We start from the raw sequence: 19,092 nt of genomic DNA on the forward strand, positions 1-19,092 counted from the left end.
AGTTGATGCATCCGGGAGGAGCTCAAACTTAAAATGCTGCTCCTCAACATGGAGAGGAGCCGGATGAGGAGTTCAAGTATCTAGGAGTCTTGTTCACGAGTGAGGGAAGAGTGGATCGTGAGATCGAAAGACGGATCGGTGCGGCGTCTTCAGTGATGCGGACGTTGTACCGATCCGTTGTGGTGAAGAAGGAGCTGAGCCGGAAGGAAAAGCTCTCAATTTACCGGTCGATCTACGTTCCCATCCTCACCTATGGTCATGAACTTTGGGTCATGACCGAAAGGATAAGATCACGGGTACAAGCGGCCGAAATGAGTTTCCTCCGCCGTGTGGCGGGGCTCTCCCTTAGAGATAGGGTGAGAAGCTCTGCCATCCGGGAGGAACTCAAAGTAAAGCCGCTGCTCCTCCACATGGAGAGGAGCCAGATGAGGTGGTTCGGGCATCTGCTCAGGATGCCACCCGAACGCCTCCCTAGGGAGGTGTTTCGGGCAGGTCCGACCGGTCAGAGGCCACGGGGAAGACCCAGGACACGTTGGAAAGACTACGTCTCCCGGCTGGGCTGGGAACGCCTCGGGATCCCCTGGGAGGAGCTGGACGAAGTGGCTGGGGAGAGGGAAGTCTGGGCTTCTCTGCTTAGGCTGCTGCCCCCGTGACCCGTCCTCGGATAAGCGGAAGAAGATGGATGGATGGATGCATGCTAGGGTAGCCTTTTAAAAACATTTTTAAGGACCATAACTGCATGCTACAGTTAGCATTTTAGCATTCCTCAGTGTTTGGGCTGTAAATCTTTGAGCACCACATGTGATGAGGTGGTGACTTGTCCAGGGTGTACCCGGCCTTCTGCCCGAATGCAGCTGAGATAGGCTAAGTAACTATGACAAAAAGGGCGACTTATTATCCGAAAAATACGGTAAAAGAAAACTGGTTTTTTTTAATAAAATTATTGCACGCAAATAATAAATAATGTCCAAAACAAATAAGGCAACATGAGAAGTATTCTGAAGTAAATCTGTACAACAAATATGGGCATCTACATCAACAACATGATTTACCTGACTGGCTGAACAGGACAGGTTGAAAAAAAATATATATATATTTTAAATTTTTGGTGGCGACTTGTCCAGGGTGTACCCCGCCTTCCGCCCGATTGTAGCTGAGATAGGCGCCAGCGCCCCCCGCGACCCCAAAAGGGAATAAGCGGTATGAAATGGATGGATGGATGGATAAAAATCAATTAAGGAGAGGAGCCAGATGAGGTGGTTCGGGCATCTGGTCAGGATGCCACCCGAATGCCTCCCTAGGGAGGTGTTTCAGGCACGTCCAACCGGTAGGAGGCCACGGGGAAGACCAAGGACACGTTGGGAAGACTATGTCTCCCGCCTGGCCTGGGAATGCCTCGGGATCCCCCGGGAAGAGCTAGACGAAGTGGCTGGGGACAGGGAAGTCTGGGCTTCTCTGCTTAGGCTGCTGACCCCGCGACCCGACCTCGGATAAGCGGGAGAAAATGGATGGAAAAATCAATTAAGAATTGTTACAAATAAGAATCGCGATTAATCTGAAAATCAATTTTTTGGACACGCCTACTCCGTCATATATTTTGGTATGTCACTAATGTTACCTGTAAGCATGCTACTGTTAGCATGTTAGCTTCTCTTTTTTTGTTACTCAACGCTACCTGGCCAGCGTGCTCACTGTTGGCATCTCAGTTTGGTTTTATCTCTTCAGCATTCACATGGCATTTCACCAAAATTGCACTTCTACTTCTTTGGAGGGAAAAAAACCTATGTACAGTATACTACTGGTTTTAAAGTGAAAACTACCAAAATGGTCCCCGGGTACTTTCATTTGGCAGTCCCTCAGTGGAAAAAGTTTGGGCACCCCTGTAGTAAAACCTGCAAAAGCCAATGATCTAATTAAAGGCATACTAAAATGAGATTTTATTATTCAAACGGGGATAGCAGGTCCATTCTATGTGTCATACTTGATCATTTCGCGATATTGCCATATTTTTGCTGAAAGCATTTAGTAGAGAACATCGACGATAAAGTTCGCAACTTTTGGTCGCTAATAAAAAAGCCTTGCCTTTACCGGAAGTAGCAGACGATATGATGCGCGTGACGTCACGGGTTGTGGAGCTCTTCACATCCTCACATTGTTTACAATCATGGCCACCAGCAGCAAGAGCAATTCGGACCGAGAAAGCGACGATTTCCCCATTAATTTGAGCGAGGATGAAAGATTCATCGATGAGGAAAGTGAGAGTGAAGGACTAGGGAAAAAAAAAAAGACGAGGGCAGTGGGAGCGTTTCAGATCTTATTAGACACATTTACTAGGATCATTCTGGAAAATCCCTTATCTGCTTATTGTGTTACTAGTGTTTTAGTGAGATTATATGGTCGCACCTGTACAACCTGAAGGTCGGCCCCGCACCTTTCTTCAGCACCAGTCGACGGGTGGTGGTGATGCCCATCTCCGCCCTTCGCAAGGGACCCTCTTCGAAACACGATCTTTCGAAATGATCGCTGCATAATACACTGTACTTTGTGTGTGTGGTCCAATCCAACCGTGTTCGCTTGACATCTCTGTTCCATATTAAAGCTTGACTGTCATCTTTCGGTAATGTAAACAATGAAACACCGGCTGTGTTTGTGTTGCTAACGGCGGCCGCAATACACCGCTTCCCACCTACAGCTTTCTTCTTTGACGTCTCCATTATTCATTGAACAAATTGCAAAAGATTCAGCAACACAGATGTCCATGATACTGTGGAATTATGCGATGAAAACAGACGACTTATAGCTGGGAACGGTGCTGGAACAAAATGTCCTCCGCAATGTTTTAGCATGATACTTCCGCGCAAAATTTAAAATTGCAATCTAGTAAACTAAACCGGCCGTATTGGCATGTGTTGCAATGTTAATATTTCATCATTGCTATATAAACTATCAGACTGCGTGGTCGGTAGTAGTGGGTTTCAGTAGGCTTTAATTCACCCATTTGTCTCCCTTTTAGTTGGTTTCGTCTGTCCGGGAGTGTGGAAGGCATCAATGTGGTGGTGGTGGAGGGCGTGAGCCAAAGTGACTTTTACAAACACTACGTCACTCTGAGGAGCCTGAGGACCAATTACACCACTGTAAGTAGAGCTTATAGTGCAGATGGACATAATGTAGCGCATTGTTTACCATGTTTCTCGCTGACTGCTTAAGAGAGTCACCTTCACGCCATCGAACAGCAACCTGCTTTCTGGGATATTCAGCAGTGACGTCGCCACTTTGGATGGATCCTGTGTGGGCGGAGCAGAGAAAGAGAGCAGCAAGTTGCACAAAGGTGAGACTTAACATATTTCATGTAATTTGGCCCTATATCTCGTCCCTATGGGGTTTCACAGGCTTTTTTTGGTGATTGTTTGCCGCCAAAAATGCCTGAATGTTTTTTTCAGACTTACAGGGACCTTCTCTTTTGCAGGGAAGAGTCACCACAGATTATTTATTCTAAGGCGAGGGATAGGTTTCTGGACTCCCTGCGACCAGTGTTAATTTTGACAGCAAAATTTGATTTAGTTTTGGTCATAGTCTTTTGACAAAAATGTAATTTAGTTTTAGTCATAATTTAGTTATTTAAATTGTTTTAGTTTTAGCCTAGTTTTAGTTGAAGAAATATCATAAGATTATAGTCGATGAAAACTACAGTAGATTTAGTCGACTAAAGCAGTGGTCCCCAACCACCGGGCCCGATTGGTACCGGGCCGCAGATTAATTTTTTATTCATTTTTATTTAAAAAAAAAAATATATATATATTTTAATTTTTTATTTTTTATTAAATCAACATAAAAACACAATATACACTTACAATTAGTGCACCAACCACAAAAACCTCCCTTTTTCATGACAAAGAAAAAAAAAAAAAAAAAGGATTCTTCCCCCCCCCGGGCCGCGGGACAAATTATTAAGCGTTGACGGGTCCGCTGATACAAAAAGGTTGGGGACCACTGGACTAAAGAGTAATATGTAAACTTTCCCTTCAATTTCTGAAAGTCAAAGCAAAACAGCGGAAAAATCACCGATACAAGTTGTATTTTGATGAAAATCATGTCTCAAATTTAGTATTTCACGAGTAAGCCGTGTAATAGACGGATAACGCCGAGTGAGTTGTATGTTGTGGAAAATGCTTGCCTGTGTGTGGACTTCGGGGTGATTCGACTGTAAATGTCGCTTCAAGTTTGTTGTGTTTTTCCCCGGAATCCTCACGCTGCATTTCTTACACTGCGTCTTGTTATCTTTGACGTCAAATATAAAATTTCCCCATATGTCCTCTCTCCTCTACCTCCCCGGCGTTGACATGTTGTCTTCTGCAGCGCGTTTACGTAACTTCCTTACCACGTCGCTCTGATTGGTTCCCTTCCCAACTCCTCCCGCCTTTTCGTAACGAAATGAGTTCCGATTGGATCCCGTCTCTGGCAGACATTTTCGTCTCGTTTTTATTCGTTGACGAATATGTCAATACACCTCGTCATCATCTTAGTCCTCATAAATTATTTTTTATTTAGTTATTGTCTCGTTTTAGTCAGAAAAAAAAAGGTCTTTGACGATAACTATGACGAAAAATTTTCGTCAGCAAAATTAACACTGCCCGCAACCCCGATAGGGACAAGCAGTAGAAAATGGATGGATGTTATCGGGCTGGTTATTAATAATAAAACATTAATATCATAAAAATGTAATAGAAACATTTTTTGCAGCACTAGATTGTGGAGATTTTGACATGGTGGGGTTGTCTGTTTATGAATATTAACCAGAGGCGGGTAGAATAGCCAGAAATTGTACTCAAATAAGAGTACTGTTACTTTAGAAATGCATTACTCAAGTAAAAGTAAGGAGTAGTCACCCAAATATTAACTTGAGTAAAAGTAAAAAGTATGTTGTGAAAAAACTACTTAAGTACTGAGTAACTGATGAGTAACCTGTTTGTTTAATGATGACGGCAACAAGTAATGCACAAAAGCATAAAAACAGCAATGAACAAATTCGAGCCAGGAATATCTCTTAAGAAACTAAAACAATATTATATATTAAATAATATATATTTGGTTTTACACTGTATTGGAAAAAAATTTGAAAATGAATTTTACCTTTGCAACCTCATTATAATATTGGCTAAGTTTTATATTCATAAATGTAAGTTTCTCAATACCCGACCTGTTTTTTGTGCCTTTAAAAATGATTTAGAACTCTACATTAAAATACTCTACCTCTAACAACAAAAAAGCTGTGAAAACAATGATGCTGTGTTCCAAATTTAAGTTATTTACTGAGATTGAGTGAGCCTATGGCTTTACACTGTTTATTTTATATATATATTTTTTTGCATTGTATTTTAGTTACTTTGAATGTACAATCCCCTGGTGCTGTTTTGTACGGTTCTTATACTGTTTTGTACTTTTTTTGTACTTACTTTGATTATTATTTTCAACTGTTTGTAAATGTTGAAATTTATAAATAAAGGTTTATAAATAAATGAAAAAAAATGTGCAGTTAATCAGGTGACCGCCTGGCTCGGTTTGATTAGTGAAACGGAGTCAAACGTCACCAGTGACTGCATTTGATTGGTGAAACGCAGGCATGTGATAGATCCTACTTCGAAGGTCTGTCTGACAAACCAAAACAAACAAAGCGTGCATTAACAGATCGATAAAAGTTAGTAGCGAGTAGCAAGCTGAATGTAGATAAATGGAGCGGAGTAAAAGTAGCGGTTTTTTTTCTATAAATATACTCAAGTGAAGTGAATTAAATTTATATAGCGCTTTTTCTCTAGTGACTTAAAGAGCTTCACATAGTGAAACCCAATATCTAAGTAACATTTAAACCAGTGTGGGTGGCACTGGGAGCAGGTGGGTAAAGTGTCTTGCCCAAGGACGCAACGGCAGTGAGTAGGATGGCGGAAGCGGGAATCGAACCTGCAACCCTCAAGTAAAAGTATGTTGCATTAAAACTACTTTTAGAAGTACAATTTATCCCAAAAGTTACTCAATTAGATGTAACGGAGTAAATGTAGCGCGTTACTACCCACCTCTGATAATACCACAATAATAGTAGTTAATAAAAAAAACTAATAATAAGACAAAAAAAATGTTGCAGCACAAACGAATGGGACTAGTTTGGAAATATTTTGACAAGGCGTGTGGCTGGTAATGAATATGAATGGTCTACTGTGAACTGTTGAGAGCAATTAATAGTGTTAATTTTTGTTGTCAAATGAGAAGATGAGAGATTATCATTACACTTCAACATCTCTAACATTGCTGGCGAACCCTTGAAGATGTAATTGTATTTATTGTGTGTGTTAGTGCTGACGACTCACCCGGTCGTGACCAAGTTTGGGACGAGGAGGCGCGGTCTGACGGCCTACTTGCTCCCACTGCAGGAGATGATCAAGCGACGTTACCCGGTCAAAGGTGGCCGCCTCCTCTCCTCTTCCTCCTCCTCGTGGTCACCGTCAACCTCTCACTTCCCGTTCTTCGCCCCTCGCTGCAGGCATGCCGGGTTTCGAGGAGTTTACCTGCACCGACAGCGATGACTTCGTCACGGACGCCAGTCCCCTGTTCGGACTGGACTGCGAAATGGTGAGATGGCTAAAAACACTTCCTGTGTTTAACCCCGCCCCATATCCCCCTTTCCTGGTGTTTCCTCACTGTTGGTGTCGGCAGTGTTACACGGTGCGAGGCAACGAGCTGACCAGAGTCTCCCTGGTGGACTGCCAGGGGAAGTGCGTGCTGGACCAGCTGGTGAAGCCTGACAACAAAATACTCAACTACCTCACGCGGTGAGCACACATCATCCGTTAAATGACAACTACCGGCTGCCTAAAATGGGCATAAAAAAAAAAAGTTAAAATGTGTAAATAAATGGAAACACAATGACAACAAGAATAAGTCAAATAAATACCATGGCAGTCTAAAACAATTATAATGAAATAGGATATTAATAAAGCAGAGTGTCCTCCAATAAACACATAAGGTTGGTCTTTTCATTAGAGATGTCCGATAATGGCTTTTTTGACGATTTCCCGATTTCGTCCAACTCCTAATTACCGATATCAACCGATACCGATATATACAGTCGTAGAATTAACACATTATTAGGGATGATGTTTGAAAATAAATTATCGAGTTTGAGCCCATTATCGAATCCTGTCATCGAACCGATTCCTTATCAATTCTCTTATCGAATCCAGATAGGTTGTTATATATGAAAAAAAACACAATATTTGGTTTCACAAAAGCTCACTTTTATTTTATAATAAAAAAAAAAAAAAAAATAAGTAATGACTGTTACCCCCCTAAATAAATATGACTGTTACCCAAAGTATATTAAGTGGGATTTTTCAGAAAAACAAATTTATACAGTAACACAAAAACAACCTGTCTCTGTGATCACTATAGGTTTATAAATAATAACATAGTCCATCCATCCATCCATCCATCCATCCATCTTCTTCCGCTTATCCGAGGTCGGGTCGCGGGGGCAGCAGCCTAAGCAGGGAAGCCCAGACTTCCCTCTCCCCAGTCACTTCGTCCAGCTCTTCCCGGGGGATCCCGAGGCGTTCCCAGGCCAGCCGGGAGACATAGTCTTCCTAACGGGTCCTGGGTCTTCCCCGTGGCCTCCTACCGGTTGGATGTGCCATAAACACCTCCCTCGGGAGGCATCCTGACCAGATGCCCGAACCACCTCATCTGGCTCCTCTCGATGTGGAGGAGCAGTGGTTTTACTTTGAGTTCCTCCCGGATGGCAGAGCTTCTCACCCTATCTCTAAGGGAGAGCCCCGCCACACGGCGGAGGAAACTCATTTCGGCCGCTTGTACCCGTGACCTTATCCTTTCGGTCATGACCCAAAGCTCATGACCATAGGTGAGGATGGGAACGTAGATCGACCGGTAAATTGAGAGCTTTGCCTTCCGGGTCAGCTCCTTCTTCACCACAACAGATCAGTACAACGTCCGCATTACTGAATACGCCGCACCGATCCGCCTGTCGATCTCACGATCCTCTCTTCCCCCACTCGTGAACAAGACTCCTAGGTACTTGAACTCCTCCACTTGGGGCAGGGTCTCCTCCCAAACCCGGAAATATAAATGTATAAATAATAACATAGTGTTAAATAAAATCAGTCCATTGGGCACATAAATTGATACACGTGGACCCCGACTTAAACAAGTTGAAAAACGTATTGGGGTGTTACCTTTTAGTGGTCAATTGTACGGAATATGTACTGTACTGTGCAATCTACTAATAAAAGTATCAATCAATCAAAATCTTCTATCTATCTATCTATCTATCTATCTATCTATCTATCTATCTATCTATCTATCTATCTTAATGAATAAATGATGATGAACAAATGATGATAAATAAATAGCAATAATAATAAATAAACAATAATAGAATGTTATTTACAAATTTGAGCAAACTGGAATATTTGTAGAAGATAGTATGTATGCTGCGCTAAAAACAATAACACATTACGTAAATGTATTGTTGCATTTGAACAACTGCATTGTTGATAATCGAGGTAAATTATTGGTATTGTTTATTATCAATAGCGCTATTTCTATTGGTATTCATATTGCCCCTGTTGTAATGTAATAATGCTCATTGTCATTTCTGTGTTATTATTTATTTGGCTAACTGCTTCTTTGCTATCACTTTTACCATCATATTTTGTACATATCGTATTTGCTGATGTTGCTCTGTTGTTGTTATTGTTGTGTTTGCTGTTTTTTTGTTTTTGTCTCTCCATCTAATCACCCTCTTGTCCCCACAATTTCCCCCTCTGTCTTCCTTTTTTTCTCATTCTGTCCCTTCCTGCTCTGGCCCAGCTGCACCAGATGATAATATAAATACATTTAGTAAAGTCAAATACAAAAACGGCAACAAGTGAAGTATCCCACACTTCTCTTTTGTCAAGTAAGTATGGGCATCTACATCATTTATAGCAGGGGTCGGTAACCCAAAATGTTGAAAGAGCCATATTGGACCAAAAATACAAAAACAAATCTGTCTGGAGCCGCAAAACACATTTAAAAGCCATGTTACATACAGATAGTGTGTAATGAGATATAAATTGAATCAAGAGGACTTAAAGGAAACTAAATGAGCTCAAATATAGCTACAAATGAGGCATAATGATGCAATATGTACATATAGCTAGCCTAAATAGCATGTTAGCATCAATTAGATTGCAGTAATGCAGGGACCAAATATGTCTGATAAGCACTCCACACAAGTCAATAACATCAACAAAACTGACCTTTGTGCATTCACACACAACGTTAAAAGTTTGGTTGACAAAGTGAGACAGAAAAAGAAGTGGCATAAAACACGTCCTAGAAAGTCGGAGAAAGTTGTACATGTAAACAAACCACGGCGAGTTCAAAGACCGCCAAAATTAGTAGGACAAAACGGCGAGGCAACGAGCTGACCAGAGTCTCCCTGATGGACTGCCAGGGGAAGTGCGTGCTGGACCAGCTGGTGAAGCCTGACAACAAAGTACTCAACTACCTCACGCGGTGAGCACACATCATCCGTTAAATAAAAACTACCGGCTGCCTATAATGGGCAAAAAAAAAAAAAAAGTTAAAATGTGTAAATAAATGGAAACACAATGACAACAAGAATAAGTCAAATAAATACCATGGCAGTCTAAAACAATTATAATGAAATAGGATATTAATAAAGCAGAGTGTCCTCCAATAAACACATAAGGTTGGTCTTTTCATTAGAGATGTCCGATAACGGCTTTTTTGCCGGTTTGCCGATATTGTCCAACTCCTAATTACCGATACCGATATCAACCGATACCGATATATACAGTGATGGAATTAACACATTATTAGGGATTATGTTTGATAAGGAATTATCGAGTTCGAGCCCATTATCGAATCCTCTTATCGAACCGATTCCTTATCGATTCTCTTATAAATTCCAGATAGGTTGTTGTATATGAAAAAACCCCACAATAGCCATATTACATACAGATAGTGTGTAATGAGATATAAATTGAATCAAGAGGACTTAAAGGAAACTAAATGAGCTCAAATATAGCTACAAAGGAGGCATAATGATGCAATATGTACACGTAGCTAGCCTAAATAGCATGTTAGCATCGATTAGCATGCAGTAATGCAGGGACCAAATATGTCTGATAAGCACTCCACACAAGTCAATAACATCAACAAAACTCACCTTTGTGCATTCACACACAACGTTAAAAGTTTGGTTGACAAAGTGAGACAGAAAAAGAAGTGGCATAAAACACGTCCTAGAAAGTCAGAGAAAGTTGTACATGTAAACAAACCACGGTGAGTTCAAAGACCGCCAAAATTAGTAGGACAAAACGGCGCTCGCCAAATACTTGAATCAGTGAAGCATGTTTAATACAAACAGTGTGCTTTATAACAATTAGGGAGGTTTGTGTCACGTTTGTCCTCCTGCAGAAACCCTATTAAAACTAAAAAAATATTTTTTCCCTTCATCTTTTTCCATTTTTCATACATTTTTGAAAAAGCTCCAAAGAGCCACTAGGGGTTTGCCGACCCCCGATCTATAGGATTTGCCTGAGAAGCTGGACAAACGATTACTAAATAAAAACGGTCCTGGAATGTAATGTAAAATAATGATTCAGAAATGGGATTAAAAATCCAATCTCGACTACTATTATTCTGTGTGCAGGTTTTCCGGCATCACGGCGGCCATGATGCAGCCGGTCCAAACCAAGCTTCGCAATGTCCAAGCTGAGCTGAGGAGGTTGTTGCCCAGAGACGCGGTCCTGGTGGGGCACTCCATCAATAATGACCTGAAGGCCCTCAAAGTTGGTCGAATACTCTCTCACGTTGTTGCCGTGGCAACACTCTGAGCTCCCATTTTGATCGTCCCTGTTGCAGCTGATCCACCCTCACCTGATTGACACCTCGCTGCTGTACAGGAGAGAGCTCGGAAAGATGTTCAAACTGAAGGTTCTGGCCTGTACCGTGCTCCAGTAAGTCGCTTATTAATACTTATTATGTCATTTATTTCCTGCTTCCGTCGTCATTCCTACTTCTGCATTAGGAGGCAGATCCAAATGAATAACAAGATAGGTCACGACCCTACTGAGGACGCTTTGGCGGCATTACAGCTGGCTCAGTACTTCATAAGAAGTGGACCTCTGCAGGTAACAACACTTTCTATCCAAATGTAAAAAAACAAAAAACAAAAAAAATTTAATGCAGGGGTGTCCTAAGTGTGCAATTAATTTTTTAACAGCCTGTGGCACAATCTAAATTAAATAAAACTAATATAAAACAAAACTTCCATGCAGGCTGTTTTTTTTTAAACTATTATTGCTAAAAATATAATAATGAATCAAAAACAATGTTGTTATAAAAAAATGGCCTATTAAAGGGTTCAATTACTCATCAATCATTCCACTTTGAAATCATTTTTTGGGGGAAATATGGCATATTTTATGTTTGCCATACAAAGAATTAAGTTTTCTAAGACAAAAAAGGCATGAAACGAACAAGGAAAAAAAATAATAATAATAAAAAAAAAAATCCGTATAATTCAACAGATGGATTAGAAGTTGTTCTAGAGACTTACGTGTTGAAAGTTAAACAAAAAAAGCTTTAAACACTTTAATGAGTGATCCCTTTTGGATCATCAAATTTTTTTTTAAACTGTCATTGTTAAAAAACAAATTAAAAGCAAGTGGAATGAAAGAGCAAACAGATTAAACGTAACGATAATTTTTTTAGAGTTTGACACTAATAAAACAAAACTTCTATGCAGGCTGTATTTTTTTAAACTGTTATTGCTCGAAAAATAATAATGAATCAAAAACAATGTTGTTATAAAAAATTGGCCTATTCAAGGCTCCAATTATTTATCATCAAATATTTCCACTTTGAAATAATTTTTGGGGGGGAAATATGGCATATTTTATGTTTGTCATATAAAAAATTAAGTTTTCCATGACAAAAAGGGCATAAAACGAGCAAGGAATATATATATATTTTTTTTAATCCTTATAATCATCGGATGGATTTGAAGTTGATCTAGAGACTTACGTACGTGTTAAAAGTTAAACAAAAAAAGCTTTAGACACTTTAATGAGTGTGACCCTTTAGGGTCCTCAAGGTTTTCTTTAAACGGTCATTGTTAAAAAAAACAAAAAAAACTAATTAAAATCAAGTGGAATAAAAGAGCAAACAGATTAAATGTAACAGGATTTTTTTTTTTATGTTGACACTAATAAAACAAAACTTCCATGCAGGCTGTTTTTTTAAACAATTACATGACATTCAATTTTCCATTTTACATTTTTTGGGGGGTAAAATTGTGCTATGTTGTGATACAACGAGGATCTTTTTTGACAAAAAGGGCATAAAACATAAACATTTTTATTTTACTTTATAGTGATATATAGACCTAAAGTTGATCCAGAGATTTAAGCGGTGAAATAAAAAAAGAAAAAGGCCTATTAGTATTATTTAGAGGATTTATTTATATCACAAAGAATTTTAGTAGGATTTTTAAAAAAAACTGTCTAAACTCAAAAAAATATTAATGAATTAAAATTAATGTATATTATATATGATATAATATATTATATATGGAATACATATTAGATTATATATTCCACTTTGAAATTTTGGGGTAGAGGGAATATTGGATATTTTGTGATTTTGCCATAAAAACCAAAAGGGTATTTTTTAATTTATATTGACAGATAGATCTTCAAGTTGATCTAGAGCAGTGGTCCCCAACCTTTTTGTCTCCGCGGACCGGATGGTAGGGGGGGGTGTCCTTTTTTTTTTTTTGTCATGAAAAAGGGAGATTTTTGTGGTTGGTTTTTTGGTTGTTTTTTAAAAAAATAAAAATTAATAAAAAACTTTTCTGCGGCCCGGTGCCAATCGGGCCACGGCCCGGTGGTTGGGGACCACTGATCTAGAGCACACATTCTCAAACTGCAGTACTCTGGCTCCATCTAGTGGTACACCGAATAATCACTTGATTCATGTTCAGTGGTTTAAAGACAGTGTTACTGTTCAAACTATGTGTAATGTTACTGTGGCCAAAATGAATATACTTGTCAAATAAAACCTCTGCCTTGTCTTTAATGACTACTCAGGCCTACTACGCTACTGTATTTAAATTTTGGTCATTATGGCGGTACTTGAAGGGCCAAGTGTTTTCCAAGGTGGTACTTGGTGACAACAACTGATGTACATATTTAAACACTGAATAATAATAATAATCATTTAGAAAATACATATGACTTATTTTTAACATTCTTCTGACTTAGACCGTTTTGAGTCCTTGGGGCAACACTTAAAGGCTAATAAATTTGATATATTGTCTTGGTTTTGTAAAACACTAGAATGTTCCCTGGCATGTTTAAATATTTTACCGTGGAAAAGGTTTGGATGCCCCTGGTCTAAATAGATGCAATACAACACGTGTAATTCTGAGTGTATCACAGTTTCTGCTGTTTTAAGCCTCTCACGCCCCTAGGAACTAAGTTTGATGCAACCAGACATGTGTGCGAATAAGCAGGCGCCCCGAGAGTGTGCAGGTGTACTGAAGAAGTGACGTGCACGCTGTCCTTTGTGTCAGGTTGTTGAGAATCACCTGGAGGAACTTTGGGGTTTGAGACCACAAGAAGAGTCCACGCAGACTGAACCAGAGCTGAGTGCGAGTGGCAGGTACGGACATTGTTTAGTTAATGTTACCGAGATCGATCAAGGGCAGATTTTTGTGGTAAAGTACGTTAGTACCCCGGCTGACAAGCGGTTCACTATGTGTCTCTAGGTCGGTGTTTTTCAACCTTTTTTTAACCAAGGCGCATTTTTTTCTTTGAAAAAATCCGGAGGCACACCACCAGCAGAAATCATAAAAAAAAATGAAACTCAGTAGACAATAAAAAGTCGTTGTAGAAATTGTTGGTAAGAATTTAAACCATAATCGACAATGCTTTACTATAACTCGTCTCAAAGTAGGTGTACTGTCACGACTACAGATGTCCGATAATGGCTTTTTTGCCGGTATCCGACTCTTAATTACCGATAACAATATATACAGTCGTGGAATTAACACATTATTATGCCTAATTTTGTTGTGATGCCCCGCTGGATGCATTAAACAATAATAACAAGGTTTTCCAAAATAAATCAACTCAATTTATGGAAAAAAATGCCAACATGGCACTGCCATATTTGTTATTGAAGTCACAGAGTGCATTATTTTTTTTAACATGCTTCAAAACAGCAGCTTGGAATTTGGGACATGCTCTCCATGACAGAGCATGAGGAGGTTGAGGTGGGCGGGGTTGTATAGTGTAGCGTCCTGGAAGAGTTAGTGCTGCAAGGGATTCTGGGTATTTGTTCTGTTGTGTTTATGTTGTGTTACAGTGCGGATGTTCTCCCGAAATGTGTTTGTCATTCTTGTGTGGTGTGGGTTCACAGTGTGGCGCATATTTGTAACAGTGTTAAAGTTGTTTATTCGGCCACGCTCAGTGGGACCTGTATGGCTGTTGACCAAGTATGTCTTGCATTTACTTGTGTGTGTGAAATGGCGTGGATATTGTGTGACACGGCGGCACGCAAAGGTTTATTGGCGCTCTGTACTTCTCCCTACGTCCGTGTAAACAGCAGCGTTTTAAAAAGTCATACATTTTACTTTTTGAAACCGATACCGATAATTTTGAAATCAATACCGATAATTTCCGACATTAGATTTTAAAGGCAGTATGATATTATCGGACATCTCTGGTCACGACCCATCACATCACACTGTGACCTATTTTGAGTTTTTTCCTTGAATAGTGTTTTAGGTCTTGTCATGTGCTCCTATTTTGGTGGTTTTTCCTGTTTTGTTGGTATTTTCCTGTTGCAGTTACATGTCTTCCTTTGAGCGCTATTCCACGCCCCTGCTTTGTTTTAGCAATCAAGAACATTTAAGTAATTGGTATCTTTTTTTGTGTGCACATTGTTGATTGTCACACTGCAAAAATTGAAATCTAAGTAAGATTATATATCTCAAATAAGATAAGATATTACAGCTTGTTGCTAAGCTTTTAGGACCTATATTGAGTAAAACATGCTTGAAACTATAATATCAACTGTTGCAAAGCTGTGTCATCAACACTCACAACTATAACACTACTTTTTTAAAGTAATAATTTCTTATTTCATGCATGAAAAAAAAAATCATGACATTGACACCATTGTGTCTTATAATTAAAACAGATGACAGCCAAAAGGACTTTGCTGTTTTATTTTCAATGAAACAATATAAAAATGCGTACTCATATGGTAGTACGGTTGTTATTTGTGAGAATGTACTTATTTTAAGGTATTTTTGGGTTCGAAAGTTTTGACAAGCCAATTTTTTCTTATTCTATTGGCAGATAATTTTGCTTGGTTCAAATAAAATATCCCAAATTTTTGTATTTTTTTTTTTTCTTGTTTTGGAACACCGACTTTTTGTAGTGCATGTCATGTACTTAGTGGAAGCCTTCTCTGCTCCACACGCTGTAAGTCTTTGCTGTTGTCCAGCATTCTGTTTTTGTTTACTTTGTCGCCAGTTCAGTTTTAGTTTCGTTCTGCATAGCCTTTTCTTAGGGGCACTCACCTTATGTTTATTTTTGGTTTAAGCAATACATACCTTTTTAGCTGCACACTGCCTACCGCTGTCGCCTTCATATTGTGATCACGACAAACCAATGTTCCCGACATCTACAAAGCAATTAGCTACCGGCTGCCACCTACTGATATGGAAGAGTATAACATGGTTACTCTGCCGAGCTCTATGGTTGAAAACACTGGTCTAGGTCTGGGTACCAAATTCAATACTTCAATAGGCATCGACCTAATTCCGTTGTTGCAACCAGGTATTGATTCACTTATAATCAAACGGTGCCATGTTTCGATACCTGCATGTGACATCACATCCGGTTGCAGACTAAACACGGGCTCACGTAAACAATCAGGCAAGCAGCACTCAGCCAAACTCTCTCCAAGTCATGTTGCAATTTTCAACACCAAAAAAAGCAAGTATGCTTGGTAGAAAACGCTCAAAACATAAAGTAGGGCTCCACTATTCCAAAATGCGCTAGTAGCATTAGTGATTTTACAAGGCGATTTCAATACCTCCACATTTCGTAATAAAAACTACTACTAAGATGCACATTACAATCAAACAGCTGGTGTGTCAAAAGCACAATACTTCCAGTACAAACATTTTGTAGGGCGCAACAGAAACCATTCAACCTTTTGAAAAAAGCTACTTGCTCGTTAGTCAACACACTATACACACTATAAAGTACTACAATCTAATGTTTTGGAGGTGCAACTGCATTGCAAATGAGACTTAATAGTATAAGAACACATGTGATATAAGAACTGGACAGCACAGTTATCATAATCATCTTATTTTGAATGTTACATTAAAAATTTTTTTTTTTTTTAAACAATTAACATTTATTAACATACATAAAAGTCGAGAAAATAGGTACCATTCCATGTGTCTCCATACACAGTTTGGAATTGCTTTGCTGAATTAATAAAAATTCCCTTCATTACGGTAAATAAAAATCATCTCTTCATATATTTAGTACCATCAAGTAGCATTATCACTGGAGGACAAGGCTATCTTACACACCAAATAACAGCTGATAGCTAAGCTAGCTTTTAACGCCATTACATGCTAAGTAACTAAGTGTACTATCGATAATTGTTAAGTTAAAGTATCAATGATAGATAGTCACACACACACTAGGTATGGGGATTTTTTTTCCTCTGCATTCGACCCATCCCCTTGATCACCCCTTGGGAGGTGAGGGGAGCAGTGAGCAGCAGCGGTGGCCGCGCCCGGGAATACTTTTTGGTGATTTAACCCCCAATTCCAACCCTTGCTGCTGAGTGCTAAGCAGGGAGGTAATGGGTCCCATTTTTTTAGTCTTTGGTATGACTCAGCCGGGGTTTGAACTCACGATCTACCGATCTCAGGGCGGACACTCTAATCACTTGGCCACTGAGCGCTTAGGTTGATTTTTTTTTTTTTTTTACTGTCAATGTTTAAAAACTCTGAAAATAATTCCCTGCGTTTTTGAGGGCAAGAACTAAAAGGTTTAATTAATTAACAATCAATCAATCAATGTTTATTTATATAGCCCTAAATCACAAATGTCTCAAAGGACAACAGATAATAGTTGTTGCTTTTGTTTAGTTATTGTCTACTCTTAACTTTGTTCTCATCACTTTACTATTTTATTTCATTATTTTCATCTCGTGCAGGTTTCTTGACGTGTTACAGCGACTCGGCAGGTCTGTTTCCTACCTCGGGAAGCGCTCTGACATCACCTTACACCCGGCCAATCAGCTGTGGCTGCACTCTGACAAAGAAGTGAGTGTCTAGCTCCGCCTCCTTGGGCGCACTACCACTTCACCCAAGGATGGGATGATACAGATGACACAATGTTTTATGGTGGAAATACAAAATAAATCACAAAAACTAGACCAGAGGTGTTCAAATCCACTGAAAAATTAAAGCATGGGGAGGGTGGGCATTTTGATATTATTTTCAAATTCAAACCCTATACAATTTTTTTTTAACCTATAGAAATCCAGGGCCTCCAAAAGGGTCTCAATATATATATATATATATATATATATATATATATATATATATATATATATACATACATATATATTTATTTATTAAAAGTCCTAAATTATATATATTTTTTCAATTTCTAGATCAAATGTGAGTGTGAATGTTGTTTGTCTATCTGTGTTGGCCCTGTGATGAGGTGGCGACTTGTCCGGGGTGTACCCCGCCTTCCGCCCAAATGCAGCGGAGGTAGGCCCCCCCGCGACTCCGAAAGGGACAAGCGGTAGAAAATGGATAGATCAACTTCACATTTGTCGGTATAAAGTTTAATATTTTTTTGTTTATTTTTTGTTATATGCTTTTTTCGTTAATGAAAACCTTGTTTTTTATATTTAAAAAAACAAAATATGCAACATTTGCACCAAATGATGTGAAAAATAATAGGAGCTTTAAATAGGTCAATAATTCATTAAATTAAAAAAAAAAAAAAATGTTTCCATTAGATTGACTTTGATTCATTAATATTTTTTGAGCAATGACAGATAAAAAAAAAATTCCACTAAAATTCTCAGGGAGAGTATAGGGCCCCACTCATAAAAGTGTTAAAAATCATACATTCTTCCTTTTTTTTTATTTTTTTACCTTCAATGCTTGAATCTCTAGATGAACTTTAGATCTATCTGTCGATTATAGTTTGTTTTTTTTCTCATGTTTTTTTGGTTAGTTTTATGCCCTTTTTATCGTAATTTAAAAAAAAAATTTTTTAGGGTGAACACAAAATTTGCAATTTTTACCCCCAAAATATCTAAAAAAATTAATATTTAATGTGATGTAATTGGAGCTTCAACAAGTCATAACAACAGTAATTTCGATTCATTATCATATTTGAGCAATGACAATTTTTGAAGAAAAAAAAACAGCCTGCAAGACAGCAGCTTGTGTTAATGGAGTCAATATTGCTACTTTTTCTCGTTGTTATTTTATTCAACTTTTTTTCTTTTTTTTTTTTTTGTAAAAATATTTTAAGAATGTGCCACAGGCCGGTAAAAAAACAGCTGCGGGCCGCACTTTGGACATCTGTGATCTAGACCAGAGTTTTTCAACCACAGTGCCGCGGCACACTAGTGTGCCGTGAGATACAGTCTGGTGTGCCATGGGAGATTATTTAATTTCACCTATTCGGGTTAAAAATATTTTTTTGCAAACCAGTAATTATAATCCGCAAATAATGTGCTGTTGTTGAGCGTCTGTACTGTCTGGAGATCGGCAGACTTAGCACGTTGCACTCTTCCATATCAGTAGGTGGCAGCAGGTGGCTAATTGCTTTGTAGATGTCGGAAACCGCAGGAGGCAGTGTGCAGGTAAAAAGGTATCTAATGCTTAAACCAAAAATAAACAAAAGGTGAGTGCCCCTAAGAAAATGCATGGAAGCTTAGGGAAGGCTA

General features: G+C 38.9%; 1 protein-coding gene across 3 annotated transcripts in view; it reads left to right on the forward strand.

Annotated features, from left to right (window-relative positions):
* Window positions 1-19,092, forward strand: part of LOC133560697 (RNA exonuclease 5-like) — a 32,733-nt gene that overhangs the window by 3,059 nt on the left and 10,582 nt on the right. For all 3 annotated transcript variants that reach the window (XM_061913520.1, XM_061913511.1, XM_061913529.1), the window contains 10 exons: window positions 3,014-3,134; window positions 3,208-3,328; window positions 6,346-6,453; window positions 6,533-6,621; window positions 6,706-6,821; window positions 10,727-10,865; window positions 10,939-11,033; window positions 11,105-11,207; window positions 13,652-13,740; window positions 17,332-17,440. In XM_061913520.1, the coding sequence (XP_061769504.1) occupies window positions 3,014-3,134; window positions 3,208-3,328; window positions 6,346-6,453; window positions 6,533-6,621; window positions 6,706-6,821; window positions 10,727-10,865; window positions 10,939-11,033; window positions 11,105-11,207; window positions 13,652-13,740; window positions 17,332-17,440 (1,090 nt within the window). The remainder of the gene's footprint in view (window positions 1-3,013; window positions 3,135-3,207; window positions 3,329-6,345; window positions 6,454-6,532; window positions 6,622-6,705; window positions 6,822-10,726; window positions 10,866-10,938; window positions 11,034-11,104; window positions 11,208-13,651; window positions 13,741-17,331; window positions 17,441-19,092) is intronic.

This window comes from Nerophis ophidion, linkage group LG01 (genome assembly GCF_033978795.1).
Source record: "Nerophis ophidion isolate RoL-2023_Sa linkage group LG01, RoL_Noph_v1.0, whole genome shotgun sequence".
Taxonomy (NCBI): Eukaryota; Metazoa; Chordata; class Actinopteri; order Syngnathiformes; family Syngnathidae; genus Nerophis; species Nerophis ophidion.